The 22,493-nt window shown below is 35.1% G+C and overlaps 1 protein-coding gene across 1 annotated transcript in view; it reads right to left on the bottom strand.

The window, feature by feature from the left end:
* The window catches only part of SCAF8 (SR-related CTD associated factor 8), a 96,532-nt gene that overhangs the window by 41,674 nt on the left and 32,365 nt on the right, over nucleotides 1-22,493 (bottom strand). The window contains exons 6-19 of the mRNA XM_059828200.1: nucleotides 22,090-22,220; nucleotides 18,441-18,617; nucleotides 14,076-14,155; nucleotides 13,547-13,664; nucleotides 10,657-10,788; nucleotides 10,388-10,500; nucleotides 9,695-9,888; nucleotides 7,117-7,217; nucleotides 5,364-5,477; nucleotides 4,536-4,692; nucleotides 3,220-3,350; nucleotides 1,502-1,646; nucleotides 888-968; nucleotides 69-290 (exon numbers count right to left, since the gene is read on the bottom strand). Coding sequence (XP_059684183.1) covers nucleotides 69-290; nucleotides 888-968; nucleotides 1,502-1,646; nucleotides 3,220-3,350; nucleotides 4,536-4,692; nucleotides 5,364-5,477; nucleotides 7,117-7,217; nucleotides 9,695-9,888; nucleotides 10,388-10,500; nucleotides 10,657-10,788; nucleotides 13,547-13,664; nucleotides 14,076-14,155; nucleotides 18,441-18,617; nucleotides 22,090-22,220 — 1,896 coding nt within the window. The remainder of the gene's footprint in view (nucleotides 1-68; nucleotides 291-887; nucleotides 969-1,501; nucleotides 1,647-3,219; nucleotides 3,351-4,535; nucleotides 4,693-5,363; nucleotides 5,478-7,116; nucleotides 7,218-9,694; nucleotides 9,889-10,387; nucleotides 10,501-10,656; nucleotides 10,789-13,546; nucleotides 13,665-14,075; nucleotides 14,156-18,440; nucleotides 18,618-22,089; nucleotides 22,221-22,493) is intronic.

Raw genomic sequence — 22,493 nt, 5'->3', positions numbered from 1 at the left:
CAAAAAGACCCTCAGAAGCATGATGTTTCCTGTATGTGATCGTATCAGACAATAAACACATTTCTTACCAGATCTATTGTTTTCACTGGAAGAAATCTGAAGGTCTGTAAGATGTGATCCCTTTTCATCTGATTCTGGTTTGTTGATTGGCAGAGGATTAAAAACGCTTCCAGCAGATAACGTTGGAGTAGCTAGATTGCTAGTAACTGTGCCAACTGGTAGAACAAGGCTAGTAAAAGGAACATCTTTCATCGTCTCTTGTGCAATTGGTAATGGAGGCTGTACTAAAGCTGTAGAGAAATAACAGAAGTGTATCACAGTAACTATATATTCAAACCTTCAAGAGTAGTTTGGCAGAAGTCAGGCTGATAACTCAAAATAAATGAAATTAATTACCTTAAGTGTTACATTTTCTATAATAATTTCTTATCCTCAGTCAGCACTGTAATATTTAATTTTTTTTGTAAGAGACCATGAACTGCAGGCAACCTAAGCAATCAGTACTCTTTAACAGATATTTTTAAACATTAAATGAATACAGTTAAAAGGCTAAACAAAAATAGATTATTATAAATTATTCAGTAACTAATACCAAATAGCTCAAGTAACAGACACATCTGTTACAGAGTTTCAAATATTGAACTATGCGTACAAATAATAATTAATTTGCTTTTTTTTTCCCAGTAACTCCACAGTAAGTATCATTTTCAGTCAACTTGAAAAGCTCTGTAAATCTTTTTCTCAATACCTGCTTAAACCAGTTAAACAATAACTTCTGTGTTGCTATTTTCCATTACACAGCATTAACTTGCTTTTGATTAACAAGTAGTATATCAAACAATTAAGCTTTTCGTAACACTAAAACAACTATTAGAAGAAAAACTTACGTGTTGGAACAACTGGTGGGACAACAGGTGGCGGGACCACAGGTGGTGGGACCACAGGTGGAACTGGGGGAGGCATATAACCTATATGGAAAAAAATGACAAATTATTACAAGGGAACCAAATAAAGTTTTGCAGTAAAAACTTGACCACATTATTCATCCTGAAAAGCTGCATCACTGAAGACTAGCAAACAACAAATGTGTAAGAAGAGGCAACAGTGGTTATTGTTTTCAAAAACAACCTCATCTTTACTGTAGATGATCTGCATACGCATCTTTAAAAGTGATTTCTGCTAGCAATATCCAAAGAAGAAAAATAAGAGTTTCAATATTTTCCAAAGAAAGGAGATTAATATGAAGGATTTTTAAATCTTCATTTTTAACAAAGTTCAAAAAAACCTACTGAAATTCCTATTTTTGACAGAATACACTAGCAAAAATAATATTAAGTTAGACATAAGAAATTTCATACTAGATTAAAATTAAAGATTCAAAGGTCAGCTGGCTCAAACAGTAACCAGCAGCTGATGGAAAACTATATGAAGCATGATGTACATAGAAGCACACAAAATGAATATACTCATTACATACTCAACTTCATTTTTACTACCTTACCTGGAGGCGGCTGTGAAGGGTTGAAACTCGCTCGCAAGAAGGGTGGAGGAGGAATTGCGCTATAACCAGGAGGAGGGACAGACATTGTGACAGGAAATGCAGGTGGAACCAAGCTAACAGCAGGCACAGCTGGAGCTACCGGAATCTTTTTTCATGGAAAGAAAAAACAAGCAACTTCAACACCTAACAGTATTCAATGACATTAAAAGAGGGATAAACTGATTCTGACTACAATTCATGTTAAGCACTAAATGTACCAAAGGCTTTGTATATATTCTGAACACCCTGAAGAATTAGATTGCATTCTGAAATGGTACCAACACTACAGGTAAACAAGGACACTAGATGAATCCTATGCTATCTTTTCTTTATTCTAAGAACAACAGAAAAATACACAGTTAAATACTATACTTATCCAAGAATAAAAGTCTACCTATGGGAGAGAGGTGAATGCAGAAAGTGAGAGAGAGAAAAGGAAGGAAAATGTATGTAGTGTGGCAATTTGAGAGCGCTTAGAAAACAGTGATTCTATTCTCATTACAAAAATTTACATATTTTAGAACAGCACTGGAAAGTTGAGTTTAGTGTACGTAATTGTAAGGCTAACAACACTGATGAAATCCTGAAAATTACTTAATATTTCTCAAACTCCTGTTTTGATACAGTGCAGCATAATTACAAGTAACTAGCAGCAGAATAAAAGCAATATATATGTATATTTAAATATATACTGATCACAGTGTACACTAGGAGACATTTGAAATAAGACTGAAAACAGCTTTTGTGAAAAGAAAGAAGCTCAAAATTCAATGCAAGTAAATACAAATATGTTAACTTTCATAGTAATTTTATGTCAGCTCAAGTATTGGAAATGTCTATACACGTTAGGAAAGATAAAAGAGTAATCATATGAATACAGGAAATTTTGTATTAAGTAACTGCTTCTCATTTTACAATTTCATACGGTCATTATAAAGAGGATTTAAAGAGTCTGACAAAAAGCATTTGTATTTATACTTGATAAACATGTGTAGTGTAGTATACTTAAGAAAAATTACACTGTACTCTTCTAGCATTCCCCAATACCTTGTTACTGATTGGATGTTAATAAAAATTCTCTGTTTTAGCAGAAGGAAAAAAAGTACAGCAGAGAATCAAAGACTCTCATGAATTACTGCATATAGAGTGCACACTACCTGAATAATTAGATCTTTTAAAGATGAGACTGTCCCTATGAAATCCTACCCAAAACTACTGAGAAAATAATAAAACTTATATTCAAAGCTGATATGGGGAAAAACACATAGGTAGAGAAGAAATAAGCACAAGTGAAAAAAGATTTTTGCATTGCTTAGCTTACAGAAAGATGCTTTGCACTATAAGCAAAATAATTTCTGTAAGCTCATTTTAATTTCTCCCTAAAAAACTAATGTGACAGTATTTTTTTTATTTTTTAATTGTTTTTAACAATTGCTCTGTTTTCAACATTCAAGCCTTCATTTGAGATTGTACGTTGGGATTGGGATATGTTGTGCATGAAACTAAAGAATTTGCTCAACCACGGCAACTGATTCTACTCTAAAATATTTCAGAGATAAGCACACATGGACACAGGACTTAAGTATTTTTGATTTAAGTACTTCAACTTTATCTGTATTGAATATAAAGTTTGCCCTCCAGTTCTGTGGGGTTTTTTGCAAACTCAGACCAATACAAACCTGCAGCATAGTGACTGGTTGCGTGTAAGCTTCTGTCTGCGTTGTAATAACTGTACTCTTATCAACTGCAGCACTCTGTGTAGTTTGAATATTTTCTTTAGCAGCTTCTGAGCTTCTGGCTGTTTCCCATTCTTTAAAAAAGGTATATTTTTAAAGTAAAAAGAAAATTAATTTGTTATTGTTGTTTAAATACTAAAAAGTCCTCTTCCTTCTTAAACAATATATTTTAATCTGGTCTCTGTAGAGAGTAATTACAAATAACACCCAAACTTATGAAAAGATGCAACTGCAATTATTTATTATATAGTTTAAAGAATGTAAAATATCTTTAATCACCTGCAATACTGTTTAATTATGCCTATATACAAACTGATTTTTCAAAACTTGCCAAGTTTTTTCACCAATGATTCTGTTAATAATTTGTAATATAGAGTATGCTCCAGTTTTCTAAAAACTGCTGCTGTCAACATATCTGTGTTATCACCTGGCAACTGTACAATGACAGAGAAACCTCATGTTATACAAACCTCACCCCAACACCCATTTCTTCCTTCTGCTACTTCCTCAAAAAGTTCTGTATTTCAAGTATAACATAGTGAATATATTTCAGTAATGTTCCATGCTTTAATATTTCTGTCATTTATATTCAATTTTTACTCAAAGCAAGACTGCATTTTGACCTGAAAAATTACTGTCACTATTATAAAAGTCTTAATCTACTGCTTACTTCAGTATAGTCCAGTCATTTGGTGCTAGATCCATTTCAAGAAAACACAGTACTCGTGAATCTTTTAAAAATCTAACAAAACCCTCAATTAACTGAGTTTCAGAGCAAGATCTAACATTACTTGCTTTCCTGTCTCTTCAATTTTATGGAGGAAATACCTTAAGATTCAGCTAATCTGTGCTTATTTGGACAAGTTCCAACTCCAACTTAAGTCTTGTACCTGAATATAATACTCTTCACAATAGCAAGATCGTAATTTCTACACAAATTATTATTTCACATACTCGGAAATGAGTACACAGCAAATTCATAACTGTTTTAAAAAACACGAACTTTTATTAACTTGCTTAAATTAATTCCCTTTTCTGACTAATTCCTCATTGTCATGACAATGAATTAGTTACTCATCTACAAAGACAATCTACATTTCATGACTACAGTGCCATTTATACTGTAAACAAGTAGCTAGCAAAATTTATGTAAATTGAAAAAGAGTATGTCTTACCTAAAACCATAAACTTTCTGACGATTTGCAATTACCAAAATAAACACATTTTCTCACTAGGAGAATCATTGTTAATGGCCGTACCTGTATTTACTGTCTCCTGGTCAATCATGCCACCTTCAGCAAAGCCATCCAAATCATCCAATTTTACTTTCTCCCAAGGAATATATGAAACTCCCAGATCCACATCCCAGAATTGCTTGTATTCCGTTTTCACACCTTTATTCAAAGCCCAGGCAATCTAAAAATAAAACCCAAACAGAGAATCTGGTTAAATCATATAACCTGTGAACAGAACATTTCAGATCATTTCCTTCATGTTTCTGTCACTGCAGATCAATCTTCAGTATCTATTTATTAAAGTTTTAACAAGTTTTTAACTTTAAAAGAACCTGTAGGAAGTTCTGCAACAACAGATATGTGGAAGATTAATTACATTAAAAAGCTTAAATTTGTTCTACATTAATTCTAACATATATATGGGGAAATTAAAAATACAATACTTCAAGGACTCATCTAAAGCATCAAAGAAAGTAGAAAAAACCCATAGCATTTAATCATATACTTAACTCCATAAGAATACTATCAAATTTAATATTAAAGTGATCCACATGGTCAGGTACAGGACAGGACTCAGGTTGTTTACAGTCTTGTGCTCTTATTGCTAGCGTGTACATAAAATGTTCTCCAAGTATTTCCTAAATATCAAGTCACAATTTCATTTTACTATCTTTCACATCACCTGTTAAAAGCTACATTTTACTTAGAGAGGAAAGAATACAATTTACACCTTATTGCTTCATTCTTTTCCAAATTGTATGCTTGAACAAACAGCTGCTAAATGACAAATCATCGTATTAAAACTGTACCATATTTGAATTGGACAGCATCTTTAGATTAAAATCAACTTACCTTAATAATTTTAGACCCAATTTTATAGGATCCAGAACTAAGTTTCTGAAGAGCACGATACGCATCTTGTCTATGAACCATACAGACATAAGCACAACCTCTTGGGGGAATCATCTATAGAAAAAAAAGCAATGGTCTTAAAATGTAGGAAAACCAGTACTTCAGTTTACATAAATACACTAAGTGAATACTAATACTAAAAAAGGAAAGGCTTACACTGTAAACAATCGTTACCTTAATCAGCAATATTAACAATTTTGAGCATCAGCAAAACTTAAGAGTGATATTGTCAGGGTACTTCAGTTACAATATTTTCAAGAAGCAGCAGCAAGCTGAAGAATGGGTGCTAAAAATGACATGAAAGATTTGAACAACATGGAGCAGGCAAGAACTGGGAGCTATACTATGACAGCTTCAGAAAAGCAGAGGTTGCTACCTCTTATTAAACTCCAAATTCACCATAAGCAACCACCTTTCCCAGAGATGCAAACTAGTGATTAAAAGTATCTTGCGTTTTTGAAGGGTAGAGTCCTCATTCCTGAAGCATGATTTCCACTAGCTTTAATGTTTCATTTAGGAAAGAAAAAGTATGATGTGGCATGTAATCTTTAAAAGTTTGCAAATCATGTATGACAACTGCTTATTTTAGTTTTAGCCGAAAGTTATAAAACATAAGTGTGCTTTTATGTCATTTAGGAACATACAGTAACATAACGAACAAAAATATTTAAGATGACAGATTTTAATGCAGTTGTTAGAAAAATATGTTTAAGGTATACAACAACGTTATCCCAAGTACTTAAAGCTTTGTGGAATGTGTAGGATGAAATATTTACAATATAGTTTGCCTCTGAAATCTAACAGGAACTAGGACATTATGGTTGTTACATTACTTTCCTTTGAACTTCCTTAATTGCTAGTCCCTGCAAATCAAAATGAGGCTTAAATGTCAGGCTATGGGGTTTTTTGACTTGTGAAGTTTTTTAAAAGATTCTGTAATGCCACAAAAACTGTTCCTTATTAATTATATATCTGAATATATTAACGTGATAGGAAAAATAGTAAAAATATTATCCGAAATGAATGAAAGTGCATGAGAAGCACTTTAAAACTGCTGGAGCAAAGAAAAAAAATCCAAATTTCTCTCATGTAGATATGTTATTTAAGGAGAAAAATACTTTCTTTTAAAGCTGAATTATAGGCAACCCTGAAATACGACTCTAAACATCTACATCTAAATGACTAAATCATGAGAAACATATCTCCTAATTATAACCATCTTTTTAATTGTCACATTTTAGAATAAACACTTGTTTACAGTACAACTTCTTTTCTTCTAAACATTTTATCCACATTGATTCTACTTAAGAAACCCTCTGTATGGAACACAACCAAGAGCAATGTGGACAGACATCAGTTTTTGTCCATTAGTCCAAGGAAAAACACTATCTGCCCTGTGCCACATCACAAAAAGAGAATACCATTTTTTTTGTCAAGACCCTCGTTTAAAAAATTGTGTAAATTGTCTGTGTTTGGGAAGTCATTTTACCGTGAAGTTCACTGCCTTTGGTGCTTCAAGAGACAGTATATGGAAACCAACATGCAAATATCACAGCCACAGTTTTTGAACAGTGATTAAAAAAAAAAGTCTCCTAAATACAAGCTTAAGCTACTAAAAGGAATTCAGAGGCATAAGCATCTTTAAGTTGCTAGTGTGTAATCCCTGAAAATGTGTGATAACACACTTACTTACATTAATAGACTCTATTTGTCCAAATTCTTCAAACAAGTTAGTTAAATCTTGCTGTGTAGCCTTCTTGTCTACTTGACCCACCCAAAGAGTAGTACTGCAAACTGTCAAGAGACACATTCATGTCAATCAAAATACTACAATGTTAGCTTATAAAATACTCTATAGCGTGGATATAAAAGGCTTTACAATTGCACAGAAATCACTGATCAAAAAGCAAGACTAGTAAATCTATTACTTACTATATAGAGATTAAGTACATTATCAAAAATGTTACAAGACACCAAACAGATACTCAGTACAATTGTTCATTCTTCTTGTTTCATTTTCTTTTAAATAAGGCAGTTGTTTTAAAACAAATGAAAAAATAAAATTCAGTAAATTATTAGCTAAGGTAAACTGCAGTAGAAATTACTAATAATAATTTCTGTTCCATGTTCCATAAAAACCATGCCTGTAGGATTTAAAGTCAGTTTTAACAAAGTAAGATTAAGTTCTAACTGGCTAGAAGCATATAACAGAAGGAACTTAGCTGCAGTATTATGTACTGCATTCTCATCTGAAAGAAATGGAAACTATATTTTGACTTTACCCTGGGGAACATCCCAGAAAGACAAACTTGGCTGAAGCCCACCACTGCGCTGAAGATGTCCATGATACTTCTGACTCTTGTCAATTCCACCATGAGTACAGATCCCTGCAATGTCTCCCAAATGCCTACCCCTGTCCCCCTTGCCAAATATAAACACTCAGTGACATGTGAGCTTGAACTTCCTTCTCCCATATGTACATGGTTCCAATTCTTTTGTCTTCCAAATATTACACCATCTATGTGTGCAAGCCTTGACAAGCTCATAGCAGTTATTTCCACTTAACACAAGCTGATGTAAATTAGGAAAGATGAGGCCAGTATGGGTAGTTTTCCTCAAATATCTTACTACCCTGAGTAATCCACTCAGGTTCTTAAAGGATCTAAGGTAGAACAAAACCAGACAACCTGAATCTCTTGGGCCTGCCCCATTCTGAACTAAGGAAACATTCTTTCTTCATCACCATCTTGATATATCACACATCCTTCCTGTATCAATCTTGGCGCATCAAACTGGAAACCAGTGTCGTGCGTTCCTCTGTCAACTGACATTTTCAACTGACAGCAGTAGTTAGCAGTACTGAGAATGACTAGCCTTTAGATTTCTCTTGGACCAAACTTGTTCCTCACATGCTTGTAGACAGCCCTTTTGTTTCTCTTGATGTTAAGCTCTATGAAACAATTCTTCAGACCTCAGCAAGTGATAACAGTGGCTGTCACTACACAAATTTCATTAAGTAAAACGCTTGTCAGGTGAATTACCTATTTATTTATTTACACCTCCCAAAGTTTCCACACTTCACTTAGCCTTCTTAATATCTCCTTTCCACGAGCTGGGTTACTTCACAGGACCTCAATTGCTGCTGTTGTTCATGAGGTTACTTAACATCCCTGCCTCCCAGTTCCCATCCATTTTCATTATAGTTCCCTGCTTTGTGGACTACAGAGAAATCTACACCATAAAACTGTTTTGCCTCTTTTTATGTGAAAAGCCAGAGGAGAAAAAAAAATATATACATCTAAACTGTAGTAAAGTCCTGAGTTTAAAGCCACCTTGGAATGATGTAAAAAATTAATGTGAAGAGAACAGAACACTCCTCCTTCTGCAAAAATGAATTTTGAACTGCTTAACTTCTCAGATAAACGATAGTTTTAAACTACAAAATAAATGCAAAACTACGTCAGAAACCATGTATAAACTATCTAAGCAAAGTTAAGTTCAGGAACACAAGTTCATTACAAAAATAAATAAGTACAATTATGCAACCCAAGAATCCAGAGTCCTGCTAACAGCAGCAATGGGATATACTGATACAGTAGCAGATGACTACACCCAATTTCACTGCTTCTAGTGCTCATCTCAAAATACATTCCCTTTGATTTAAGCAACTGTGGGGAGAAAGTTCTCCTTCTCCCTGCTACCCTCCTTCTTTTTAGTATGTAAATTCTCTGTAGAAACGACAGCAGTGCACTGCAGCACTCTGCAGCAGCTGAAATCCTGTTGATTTTTGGATACTTTAAGATACGACCATTATGGTCTGTCTTATGATAGCAAATTACTTGTTTCACATCTCTGAAAGTTTAACAAAACTGGCCTCTATTTAAGATATTCAGCGAAGTGTCCAAAGGGTGTACCACATACTTAAATGTCTTATCAGCGTACCGATTTTCAGATCAAGCACTGATCATCTTCAAATGCCCCACAGAAGACAGCATTAAAGAGAAAGCAGATTGTAACTTAGGGACGGCCTTAGTACTCTCTGTTCAGAAGCAAAATCATTGGTGCAACACTATGATACTTGCTTTCCTTGGAGATGAAATGATGCACCTATCTAAGTTGTAAGAAACACCAGAAATGAAACCTATAAAAAAAGAGTATTGTTACTGTATTTTGTAACAGTACTCAAGCTAAGTCTTGCTCTTTCAATGAAAAACAAAACCTTTTTTCCCTTTAATACTACATTACTAAAACAGTAAGCAGCTGTCACTTACCACTTAGTGTTTTTGACCGTATAGGAGGCAATCCCTTTTTCTGACGTTCTTTTTCCCTTTCCCTAGCCCTTCTTTCACTGGAATATGACCGAGAGGACTTTCTCTTCCTTTCTCTTGATCTTGAGCGTGAACGTTTTCTGTGTTTACGCTTACGAGAACCAGACCGTGATCTAGACCTTCGTTTTCTTGGTGACCTACAAAATACTTAATTTCAGTATGCTGAGTTAAAAAAAAAAAAAAAAAATCTAATTTAGTCATCTTTTAACTACAAACTTCAAGCATGATACAGAAATTTCCACTGCAGTCACTCAAACCGCTTCAGGAAATAAACTTGATGCCATTAGTGTGAGGAAGAGAACATACACCTTGAGCTTAAAACAAAACTCATTCAAAAAGTTCCCTAACAGTATCTATTCTTCTGGCATAGAAAACCTGACCAGCTGCTAGTGTTAGTTATTTCTGTGTTACCTGAACAGGTCTTAAAAAAATTTAAAGTAGACCACAGATATGCAAAATGAACCGTCATGCAAAAAGTCTGCATCTAACACACAAATATTAAATGAATACTGTTTTTTTCATTGCCAAAAACTGCCCATGACAATTTTGGAAAATGCAGAATTGAGAATGATAATCACAAATTGCAACTTTGTTTCAGAAAACCTTCATTTACTTAATGCAAGTTAATTAGGAAACCTTGAACGAGATCTTGAACGAGTTCTTGATCTTGAACGAACAGCTGATTTCTTTTCTTCTTGTTCAAAAATCTCTTCTTCAGCAACATCCTGTCCTTCATCTATATCCATGTCCTGAGGTCAGACATAACAGATGTTCAGTAACATTTAATAAACATACTCCCAATATATGTGACTATATGAGAGCATACATCCATATTACCCATTTTGAAATCATCTCAGTATGTGTTTTCCTTTCAAGTTCTGTAATCAAAATTAAAATAGTTTTACCTGTTGCTGAATATCCATTGAATCATCTACATTTGTTTCCACTTCTAAAAACTGCTGCTGACTGCTCCCTTGTGATGGTGAGGCAGAGTGCTCCGAACCAAAATTTCCTTCTTGATTCTCCTCAGGGCTTGCCTAAATAGCAAATAATAATATATCATAAAAAGTCTCATAATTCAAAATGCTTACCGTGTCAAAATGTAGTACTACATGAAACAATTGTTCAAATATCCCTGAGAAACTATTTATCAAGTATTTCTTATTTTCCCACTTCCCATTAATATGAAAGCTGAACTAGATGTCACTCCGTTCCATTCCTTTTTTGGTATCTTCCTTAAATACAAAACTTTGAAATAATTAATATTCCTGGCCATAAAAAACCCTCCACTATTTGCTGAATCAAAAAAACAAAGTACATTATTTGTCGCTTAATTTTGCTGGCTTGAAAACAAAAACGCACAGGACAAACAATAGTGATGGCAACCATATGTACAGTGACATTGAAAGATACCAATTGGTCACCCATGCATGTGCATTAATAAATTATATTTGGTTATTAATATAATGAAAATGTTTGCAATACCAATTGAACTAGTTAAAAAATTTACATTTAACTCCAAACTTTCTTACAGTGTGTGATTTAAGACAAGTAATTACTACAAAATAAGGGAGGCTGTTGAGTCATTTATGTCAGCATGTCAATTATGAGACCTAACAAAACAAGCAGTTCTGAAAAAAAAACCAAAATTTAAAAAATGTAAAATACTAAATGCATTGTTGATTTGCTAGAGAAAAAATTATAATGGCCTGTACATTGGATTGTATGCACAGATTTGGAATAAATATCTGTAAGATATGAAAGAAATTCAAGAAATACAGGAATTACAATGAAAATACTCAGAAATGCTATCAGGACAATTTTGAAAAGTAATTTTAAACCTATAATCCAATGCTGCAGGTAAACATTTCAGTGATTCTCATTACATTTTCACTTCAATTAAACAAATGCTAGATATCTGATCTGCCAGAAGAATAGTAGAAAGTTAGCAGAATGACATGCAGTACCAAGGTTTTTTTTGTTTTATCTTCATATTTTTAAACAGCTTATAATGACAATTCGCAGAAAAAGAAAAAATTTTACTATAATTCAGTTTATGCATTTTCCATCTAACATTATCTGTTTCATCTCATTTTCCTTTTATTTAATTATTCTTCAGTCTGTTTCTTGATATCAATTCCTACATTTCTTGTTGCTCCTTCTGTCTCTTGTCTTCTATCCTCTCCTCCTCTCCCTCTGCTCTAATCAGATGTTTAATAATTTTGTTTTGTGTTTTATCTTTCCTTCTCTTTCCCTTAATCGTTCTCACTGATGCTTAAACATGGAATTAAAGAAAATCTTCCTCATAACGCGCTGCAGACGTTACAGAGTAATTCCAGCAGAAGTTTGTATCTTTTAGCTGCTATCAAGGTGAAAATAAAACTTCCTCTCTGTACTGACCAGACAAGAAGCTGAGCAGACCTGAAGGGAAACAACTTCTGGAAAAGCACTTGGAATAGAAGATCAAATAATAAGGGGTGAGTCATATGAACACCCTACCCATAAATGTACTGTAACATAATTTGATAGATAAAATTAATTTAAACTCGAATTCTGCTTATTTTACAATAAGGTGGGCATTCAGCATTTTTATTTTCAAATCAGAGAGTTACTTTTAGATACATCACATCAAAAGCTCCTAAAACAGATGCACTCTTCAAAGTTATATTCCTTCACAACATTTTTCAGTGTTTAAACCAGAAATTGCTAGATATCCACCACCAACAAAAACTATTTAGTCTGTAGCTATGTTGTACAAATTTTCTCAGTTAGTGCACTTAAATGAGAAATGAAAATAAAACAGTAAAATTAAGAAGTAGAATAAGAAAATAATATCTAGTAAAAATTAAATTACTATTTTTCTAAACAATTAAAAACGCAAAGTCACAAATTCAAAACCCAAATGACATTCTTGATTGAAAGCTGAGTGACTGCACCTTTGAACAGGTGCAACTAAAATCTCCAACAGTTGTTTGTTAAGTTTGTGGACCCTTAGATTTTCTTTCAATCTGACATTTCTATTTTCCTGTGAAACTAGATCCAAATACTTCACAGAAAGTCCACTCTACATCTGGTCAGTATCAAGACAGAATAAACTTTTAGGTTTTTTCTAATGGGATCAGGAGGGAAAAAGAACAGCTAAATACTGAGGACTAACCTCAGAAAAAATAAACCAATTTACTTCAATGTAGAGTAGAGGACCCAATTCACATAGCTAAGATAGAATCTTGGGCTGTCTCAAGCATCAGTTCTTAATTAATCATTCCTCAGGAAATATATGAGTCTATTCTTTAGCTCAGATTCTTCAACAGAATGAGACATTTAATAGCCAAGACTTAAAGCCTGGTAGGGGAAATTAAAGTTATCTGCCATCTCTATTCTGTCCCCTTGATGGTTCTGCAGCAGCAGCTTGCATGCTGCTCTCCCTTCACAGACAGGAACGTAATCACTTCAGTGCTCACCTTCTTTCTGACAGCAGGGAAAAAGCTTTTTGTCCCCTGTGTAAAGAGCTGAACAACCAAAGCACAGTCAGTCTGTAACTCAGCTAAAGGGTACTCTTTCCTAAGAGAAGCAAAATGTACACCCCACACATTTGGTTGTTTGTTTTTTTTCCTGCTTTACACACTTTCACTTATTTCACTTACTCTGCAAGCTTCTGTTAGATGATCAGCTAGTGACAAAGACTTTCATTATAACAGAAGTGTCAGTAACAAGGCAATTTTTTTCTCCTGGAGTGTGAATTTTTTATCAGTGGAGAACATAATTATTACGACAGCCACAAGATGGAGTTCTTACCTTTTGAGGCTGCTGTTGCTCCAGAAGCTGTTGTCTGAGATGTTCTAAATTTTGTTGCTGTAGCTGCTCAGCTAGTTGGTGAAAAAGTGAGTTGTTCACAGATTCTGGTACTAAAGGCCTAAAATTAAATAATTTAAACCAGTTTTTCTCTTGCTTTAAACAGCTGGTAAACAGGTCTTCACAATTGAGTTTCAAGTTTAACTAAAAACATAACATAACGAAGACGATGTAGCTAGTTCCACCTTCTGTTACCATCATTATCCCATTAATGTTATGAATATAACTAACAAAAGCAAAGAACGTGCCAACTTTAAGATGAAGACAGCAAAACTTCTGGCACACAGACTTATATTAAATATTAAAAATTTGTATGTTTCATTAATTTAGTAAACTGTCTTTTTGTCTTCCTACTGTTTTCATATGCTTACGCTCTGAAAGAAACAACATTTTCCTTACTATTTAATCCTAATGTTCAACTAGTGTCAGGAAAATTTTAGCATTTTCCATAAGAAACATAGCTTGATCTTACAGTTGGGAAGTGGGAGTTTCCTTTTTAGTCTCTTCATTTTGTTCAGATTCTTCCCCAAAGTCAAATCTGTCCATCAGCTTCTAGGAGAAAACAAAATAAGTATTACTGAGTACTCCCCATATATCCCAAAACTGTATTTACTTTTGAAAAGAAAAATGCTCTTGTTTCTCAACTTAAAAAAACCCAAAGTTTGGCAAATAACCTGACTAGAAATTTAAATGTCATACTGCTATTGCTGCCAAACTCTTGAATGCATCAAATACCAAATTTTGTCCCTGGCTTTCTTGAGCGCTCGCTGCTGTTACAAGTACAAACACATGTTCTTTCCATAGTAAGTAACAGCTAGTTTGAAGGAAGGCTTAAATAAAGATTAATTTTACATAATGGTACCTTTAGTTAGAAGAAATTACTACAAAGAGGTCAACTATTCAATCCTTTGGCAATCAGCTAACTGCTCTGCTCATATCAAGAGAAGACCTACAGCTTGATTACTTCGCAAAGAATTACTGTATGTTCACACACACGTGTCATTCAGACAACCTGAATTCCTTCAAATACACTGCTCCTTGAAAACAACTTCTCACATAGTCTGCAAAAAATTGAAGCAAGCAGTTATCGTGTAAGAGGAGTAAGCCTCCAGAGGGATAAAAAGAAAGGTATCTGACAGGGAAAAAGAAAAACTTGGATAAACGTCCTGTTTTATCTATAAATGTCTATGCTGTACTTCTGCTAAACAAAAAAGTTTGCTTTGTTTATTAATTTTTAAACAGCCCAGAAGCATTTCAGCAGCATTCTTGAAGACAAAACTAAAGAACAAGCATGAAGAAATACAAGTGTTATTTGTCACTGAGATTCACACAGAATCACAGAATCATTAAGGTTGGAAAAGACCTTTAAGATCATCAAGTCCAACCATCAACCCAACACCACCGTGCCCACCAAAACCATGCCCCGAAGTGCCACATCTACATGTTTTTTTGAACACCTCCAATGATGGTGACTCCACCACCTTCCTGGGCAGCCTGTTCCAATGCTTGATCACTCTCTCAGTAAAGAAGTTTTTCCCAATATCCAGCCTAAACCTCCCCTGGCGCAACTTGTGGCCATTTCCTCTCATTCTATTGCTAGTTACAGCCACTTCTCTGTAACCCCCTTTCAGGTAATTGTAGGGAGCGATGAGGTCTCCCCTCAGCCTCCTCTTCTCCAGACTAAACAACCCCAGTTCCCTCAGCCGCTCCTCATAAGACTTGTGCTCCAGACCCTTCACCAGCTTCGTCGCCCTTCTCTGGACACGCTCCAGCACCTCAATGTCCTTCTTGTAGTGAGGGGCCTAAAACTGAACACAGGATTCGATTTCGGTGGTCCTCCACTAAACTCACTCCAGTTTGTGAACGTCTTTCCCATATGGGGGTGGCAAAACTGGATGTGATACTCCAGATGCAGTCTAGAGTAGATGGGATGTCTAGATGGGACAATCATTTCCATCAATCACCTGGCTATACTCCTGTTCACACAGCCCAGGATGTTGTTGGCCCTCGTTGCTGCCAGAGCGCTCTGCCGGCTCATGCTCTGTTGTTATAAATATACTTGTCTTCATAAAAAAAATAAGTTGTTAACTAGAACCCCAGAGATTAAGCAACTGTATGTCTGGTACTCAAACAAAGACTGTTAACAGTCTAGTGTTGCTGTTCATTGTACTGTTCTGACACCTTGGTTTTTGATACTTGTATCTCTAACAGTGTCGTCACCTGCAACTGAGGCATTTTGTGTAGGATATAAAACTATTGCAAGCTCTCTAAAATGCATACAAAAACTCTAGAACTTCAGAGCATCACGGAAGATCACTAACAAAGATCATTTGTTGTCAGGCAGCAAAACATTCCCCAATTTTTTCCTTTTAAAAAATCTGGTTTATAGTTTTTATTTTATTTTATTTGGACATGCTATTTGGGCTTCGTTACTAGTTACTTTGAAGCAACTCCAGTCTGGCCCTGTAGATTGTGTTCATTAGCAGTTGGAGCGTATCTTTTGCTTTAGCTTAATCCAAATTAATCTACTTTATGCATTCAAGATTGCTTTGCAATGTGAAACAATGTGCAGTACGTGTAAACAATCAAAAGTTTAACCTCAAAAGCACGCTCCTGATTCAAACTAAAACACTGATGTCGATGATTTCTATAAAAGTAAATAATCTTTTTAATGCTTTGTTCATTGAGGCTGCCATGTCTAGTAAAAAAAAAGTATACAATTAATTATATAATAAAATGGAAGTAAAGAGTCTAATAAATAGAATTATATCATTATGACTCATGGTATTCAGCTTTTGAGAAGTGGGATTCGGGTGGCAGTGATATTGACGCTGAGAAACCATTAAAATAAGCAAGGAAAATTATCATCCCCAAAACTTATCATTGCAAAAATAAGATTGCCCATTAATAGATATATATTAATATGTACTTTTCTATAATACCTAGACTCAGAAATCCTTAAACCTCAGAAAAAGGACAAAATAGGTATGGTAGCGCCAACGTTCTAGTAAAAAAAAAAAGAGGAAATTCTAAAACGACATGCTATTTCTGCAAAGCAGCCTAAATAACCTTTGAGTAAAAGCCTCAAAGGACTAACAAGACATACATTATGAGTTCATTCACAGAGATGTTATAGAACACTGAACAAGGAATTTGAGATGTATTATAACCTAACACTACTTGTATAATGCAGAACTGAGGTATGAATCACATGCTATAAACACAACTCTTCCACAGCTTAGAAGAACACTATATACCTACTGAAAGCTTGTAAATTACCACACTACCACAACAATTCCCTCCACTACACTTACCTTCAAAGTCCCAGAAATCGCAATCATGTACATTCACTCTGCTGACAGCTTTCAGGACAACAAGCCTCCCTCATACTATTACTGGCATAAACTAACTAAAGAATGTCAGGCTGAACTCCCTCAAGGTATATAAACATCTCATCAGAATGCCAATTCCTTCAATTTGCTCCAGTTAAGTTGTCCAACATTAAAGACAGCCACACCTATGAGTACACATATCCATATAAATGCTGGAATTGAAGTCTGCAGAAGAAACCACAATACAATGCTGTATTCTTAATTACTTCTTGTATCTAAATATTAAGGCAGTCCCTATTAACTGATGCATTCATTCCCTGTGATTATACCCTACTTGAGTTGAAGGCTACAGCTGTGATACAGCATCAGTACAGGCCATTTTCTTCCTGACTTTTTTTTACAGCTGCATTACTTTCATTAGTAATGAAATTCTCTATTATTTCAGAGATTTGAGTTTAGCTGAACAAATTCTAGAAATATAAGATAAATTGTCCTAAAACTTTAAACTCAGCATTTTTCAAGTTCTAAGCAGCTAACTGCCTGAAAAAGAGATTATCTAGGTTAGGAAAAAAAGGTTTTTGCTTCTCTGACGTCCTTATTATTATTTATTCACTCCAGGACAATCCTACAGAGATTATCTACTCACAAGCTGTTTCTTCCAAAGATAATGGAACAAAATTCATTTATGTATTCATCTTTGCATAGAAGTTCTTCCTTTTTTATTCTACTGATACTATACTACTACTACTGTAATTGCTACCAGGTTATTGCTACCTGGCATGCAACTATATTAGTCGTCTTAAATTCCTGCATTCTGTATTTTTTATTTCTTTTTTAAGATAGGCATATATGCTGCAACACACACAGAGTTTCTTTACCTACGGGGTTTTTTTTTTTTACATTTTGACATCCTTTAAAAAGTGTCACATGACTAGTTTTAACTACAGTCATAAACTTACTTCCTCACTTACTATCACTCTGTGGCTAAAATTATAAGTTTTCTTGGCATTTATAAGGTAAGAAAATTACAAGCCCAATCCCGTTTTACTCTTGTGGGAAAACAGCGTATATACATTTCTGCATGTTTCCCTTTCATTACCTTGTAAGAAATCATTTCCTACCCCAGATCATTAACACAGGAAGAGGAAATACAAGACACGCTCAATTCTCACCGCTGTGTTACAAAGGGTGAAGAAAAACATAACAATGGCTTAACTTTGCTAAATCAAATCCATCTTCATACTCGATGACCCTTATGGTTCCTTTCCAACTCAAGATATTCTATGAAATGCCATTTAGCCCCAACCTCATAAAACTAGTATTTTCATTTATACTACTATCTCTAGACATTTTTTTAACATTTTCAAGATAGAGCACTTTAGACTATATTCATCTATTTTTTTAACATATCTAAAGTCAAACCACAAAATCCAAAAGACGACTCTTTCACTTACATATATTTTAATAATAAATATTTCTTCAAACTTCTACTATTCTACTTCTACCTTATTAAAAGAGACACTCTGTTCCAGTGGATTAAGTGTGTTAGCAGCAGCAGCTGCAGCTGTAAGTTGCGCTGTGAGGGCCTGTAACTGAACAACAAGACCAGCATCCAGGGCTTGAAGTAGTGAAGGCTGAGGTTTCTGCTGCTGTATCTGCAGTGTCTGTATCAACTGCTGAAGCTAAAAGAGAAAATATAACAAACGCATTAAACAAGAAAATTATTTTAAAAAGCAAAAAACTGAAAAACAAACTAGTCTTTTCCCCTTCCAATTAGGAAAAAAACCACCTCAGGAATGCAGTATCATCTAACCTATGGCTATTATTTCATCTTAATTTGTTTTCAGTTACGGCAAATTTTGTTCCCACTTACTGGCTAATTTGTTTTCTGTGGCTGATAAGACATGCAGATGCTTCTTCCTCCTAACTTGCTCTGACAAGTTGCATGATGACCAGTCACCACTCAGGATTTCCTGCTTTCTAGGGTTCCCCCTCTTCTGTTTCTCCAGTTTGATTCCTTCTGACCTGAAAAAAATCTGTTAGCCTACTCCAGCTTCCTAAGGGCCCAGCTATATTAGGAAAATCTGTATGCTTTAAGACATTCATGTAGGGAAAATAACTGCACTGTTGCAAGCTCCACTTTAAGCTGATGCAACATGTCTATACGAAGAGCTTGCACTAGTGTCTCTGGATTAGTCACACGGAAAATCTCATGCTGAAACTCAGGTTTGCACTGATAGGATGCAATTCCCTTGCTATGTTAACAAAACATAAAAAGCAAATTAACCAGGGACTGGGAATATAATTTTACTTCCTGCAATGGCACAGACTCTGGGCTCTATATAGAACTATCTTAGGACAAAAACTGCTTAGGTGCAATGTTGAACCAGAAGCAGCAGCTCTAGGGCAACAAACATACAGTAACAACAAAGTATGTTGCAGTAAAAACAAAGTATGGGCAATGTCAGAAAACAGATGTTAAAAAATACTATTTAAAAATAGTGTTGGGTGTTTCAAATATTATTTTAAAATAGTTTTGGGGGGTGGTGTGGTGGTTGAGGTGGTTTGTTTGTTTAAACAACTCCACTCACAACCCAGGAGAGGTCTAGAATTATACTGGAATGAGTACTAAATATTATCAGAGAAAGAACTTTCAAAAGTATAATGAATGGACCTAAGACATTTCATCAGCATATATCAGGATACCCTGTGAGTCTGTTCCTTCAAGTCCAGAGGAGGAAAATAAAGAAAAATATAATATTTTCCATAGTTTTTTTAGAACAAATGTACAATCCAATCACCTGGTGTATCTTGATTTCCTTACTCCCAACTTCCTATTTGTATATAATTTTTTAAAAGGAGCTGTCCCAGTGAGGAACTAAAAGGCTTTTTCATGTGCAGATCTATTCACATGTTGAATAGAGATGCTCCCATAAAATTGTACGGATTTACCTTAACACAAAAAGAAAAAATACTATCCCTATGGAAAGAAGCCCTCCTAAAGTACCATGGAATTAGAGGAAGCCAGTTCTTTGATCTTCTATGAGGTAAACCCCTGGAGCCTTACCTTTGGGTATTTCTGGAAAAAAGGTTGAGCAAATCCAGGTAGTTCAAACTATGCTGACATAAGTCCCTGATTATCTTCACATTCATATTCGACCTCCTCATGGGGTTCACCACTGCACTCTTACAGGGTTCAATCCCTCCCTTTTTACTAGGGCTCACTAGAAACTCTGCATAAACTGATTAGGTTGATCTTCTTTCCACAGTGCATCAAAAATGTGTGATCCTTTTTCAAGACTATTTTAGAGTTACCTTCTGATAATGTGAAGCAACTCTTCCTGTTCTTTAAAAACAGTTATACAGACTCCTTATACATCAGTGACTCTGAAAATGTTTCAATTATTGTTCTACTTCACCAAGAGCTTTCACTGATTCTGCAATAGGCAAAGCTGAAGAGGCCCCCTGCCCCCACATTGAGCAATCCACAAAAGATGAGCAAATATGGCTGGTCCACCTTGTGTATTGCTCTGAGTAGGAAGGAATCAAACCAAAGAAGCAGAGATGGAAGCCCTAGAGTGCGAAAATCCTGGGTGGTCACCATTCTGGTTGTTTTCACATTCTTGTTGGTCACATCTTTCTTACACTGCCCTCTCCTATGTCTAGACTCTCAATTTACCTGCATGCATTCTCAACCATAAAACACAATCTTAAGATGAAATCAAGGACTTTGGAGCTTGGGGGCAGTGGGGGGTGGAGTGGCTTGGAAAACAGGGAAAAAAAAAAAGAGATGGACAGGATGGAAGCAAATGTTGCAGCTCATCTACCAATCCTAGAGATCTGCATGTACATATTTATTGCGTACCTAGTCTGTTTCCACATTTCTGCTTAAGACCATCTTTTCCCTCTCTCAAAATCCATTCTCTTCCTCATTTTACCGCTTTAGAGCTAAATATCCAAATGTTATTACTTTGTGATCTGCTGTCTTTGAAACGCTAATTCCCTTCTCATCTTCAGAATCTTTTTCTTTTGCTTCACCCTTTTTTTTTTTATTTAGAACACTCTCTAGGTAATAATCTTTAAAAGTACTTTACTGACTTCCCATGTATCTCCCATTATCACTTCACGTCCCTTCCTTGTTTTAAGAGCTATTCCACTATCTTTCCTCCGCATTTCACAAAGTATCCCACAAACTCATTTTGCTCTGCTTTTCAATGACCCATCAATTTATTTCAGTGTAATGAGATGAAAATACTCCCTTCGCTTATGAACACTTACAGATGACTCTGTTTTACAGTGTTCAGCTAAGCAATCTCACTAAGTAAAGTTGTTGTTATTGTCAGCATCAGTGCTTCGTAACAGCTCACTTGTGACTGCTTCTCATTCATACGCGTGGGATTTTTGTTTAGTACCCGAGCAGGTAAAGCATCCTATTCCGCAGCCCAAATAAAAATCATAATGCCAAAGTTATGCTGGTGCCAGAGTTCTAGCATAAACTGAAAAATGATGATCTACATTTTTACAGAAAGCTGATTGTGTGCGCTCAACTTATGTGGCTGCGGGTTAAGAGGACAAGCAGTTCAATGCATGCTGCACACCGAGCCACTTTTTCTGGAGTTGAGCATTTAGAAGCTGAGGAACACAAGTCACTTCTAAGACCCCATTTTTGAATGCTGCAAAATAAAAACTATATTTAGCTGATGGAAAGATAAAGAAAAGAATCAACACACAATTCACTTCCAGAATGAGTACATTCCCATTATCTAATTCTGTACAATGTTTAGCTTCTTGGGGCATCCAGCAGAGAAATATGCTTAAACTGGCATTCTATTTTACACCTATATCCATGAAATCTTAATGCTGCTCTTGATTTAGTCATCTGCAATACTATATAGAAAAGTATTTATTACATACCATCTTATCTGAAGTCACATTCTGCGATACTTTTAAGGAACAAACAGGGTTGGTTACAAAAGGTAACAGGAAGTTTTAGTTTACCTGGAACTTGCTTGTGATGAACAACCTCATGTGAGAGTTAACATGGATACTGGACACAAAACTAAGAGATACTCATGAAAGCAGTATTCCTTAAGGGTACCTTAAAGACACAAAGTATCAAACAGCGTACAGCATAACTGTTTACAAAATATTTACCTGTTGGCCTTGAGGACTCTGTAAAATCTGTGCAACAGCAGCAAGGGTATCTGTATTAGCAATCTGAGATACCCAAGGATCAGGTAAACTCTGCACCACATTGGCTGGAGTAACTGGAGTCACAGGTGTTCCTAAAAAAACCAAAATCCAATAGGCCAAAATATTAACATACAGACTTAGAAATAGTGTTAAAGAAGGAAAAAAAACATGCTGTAAAAAGAAATTACAAACCAGACAATGTTAATTCCTGTTTATTTTCTACAGGAAAAAAATTCTGGATTGCAAGAAGTCAAATTATAAAGATACCATAATCTTCCTAGGACATCAAAAACATTTATTAAATACTGAGAAAGCACTGTATTAACATCAATTTAAACTATTTTTCTGACACACACATAGAGCAC

This window comes from Gavia stellata, chromosome 2 (assembly GCF_030936135.1).
Source record: "Gavia stellata isolate bGavSte3 chromosome 2, bGavSte3.hap2, whole genome shotgun sequence".
Taxonomy (NCBI): Eukaryota; Metazoa; Chordata; class Aves; order Gaviiformes; family Gaviidae; genus Gavia; species Gavia stellata.
The sequence above is the reverse complement of the archived record's forward strand: the minus strand, read 5'-3'. Positions and strand labels throughout refer to the sequence as shown.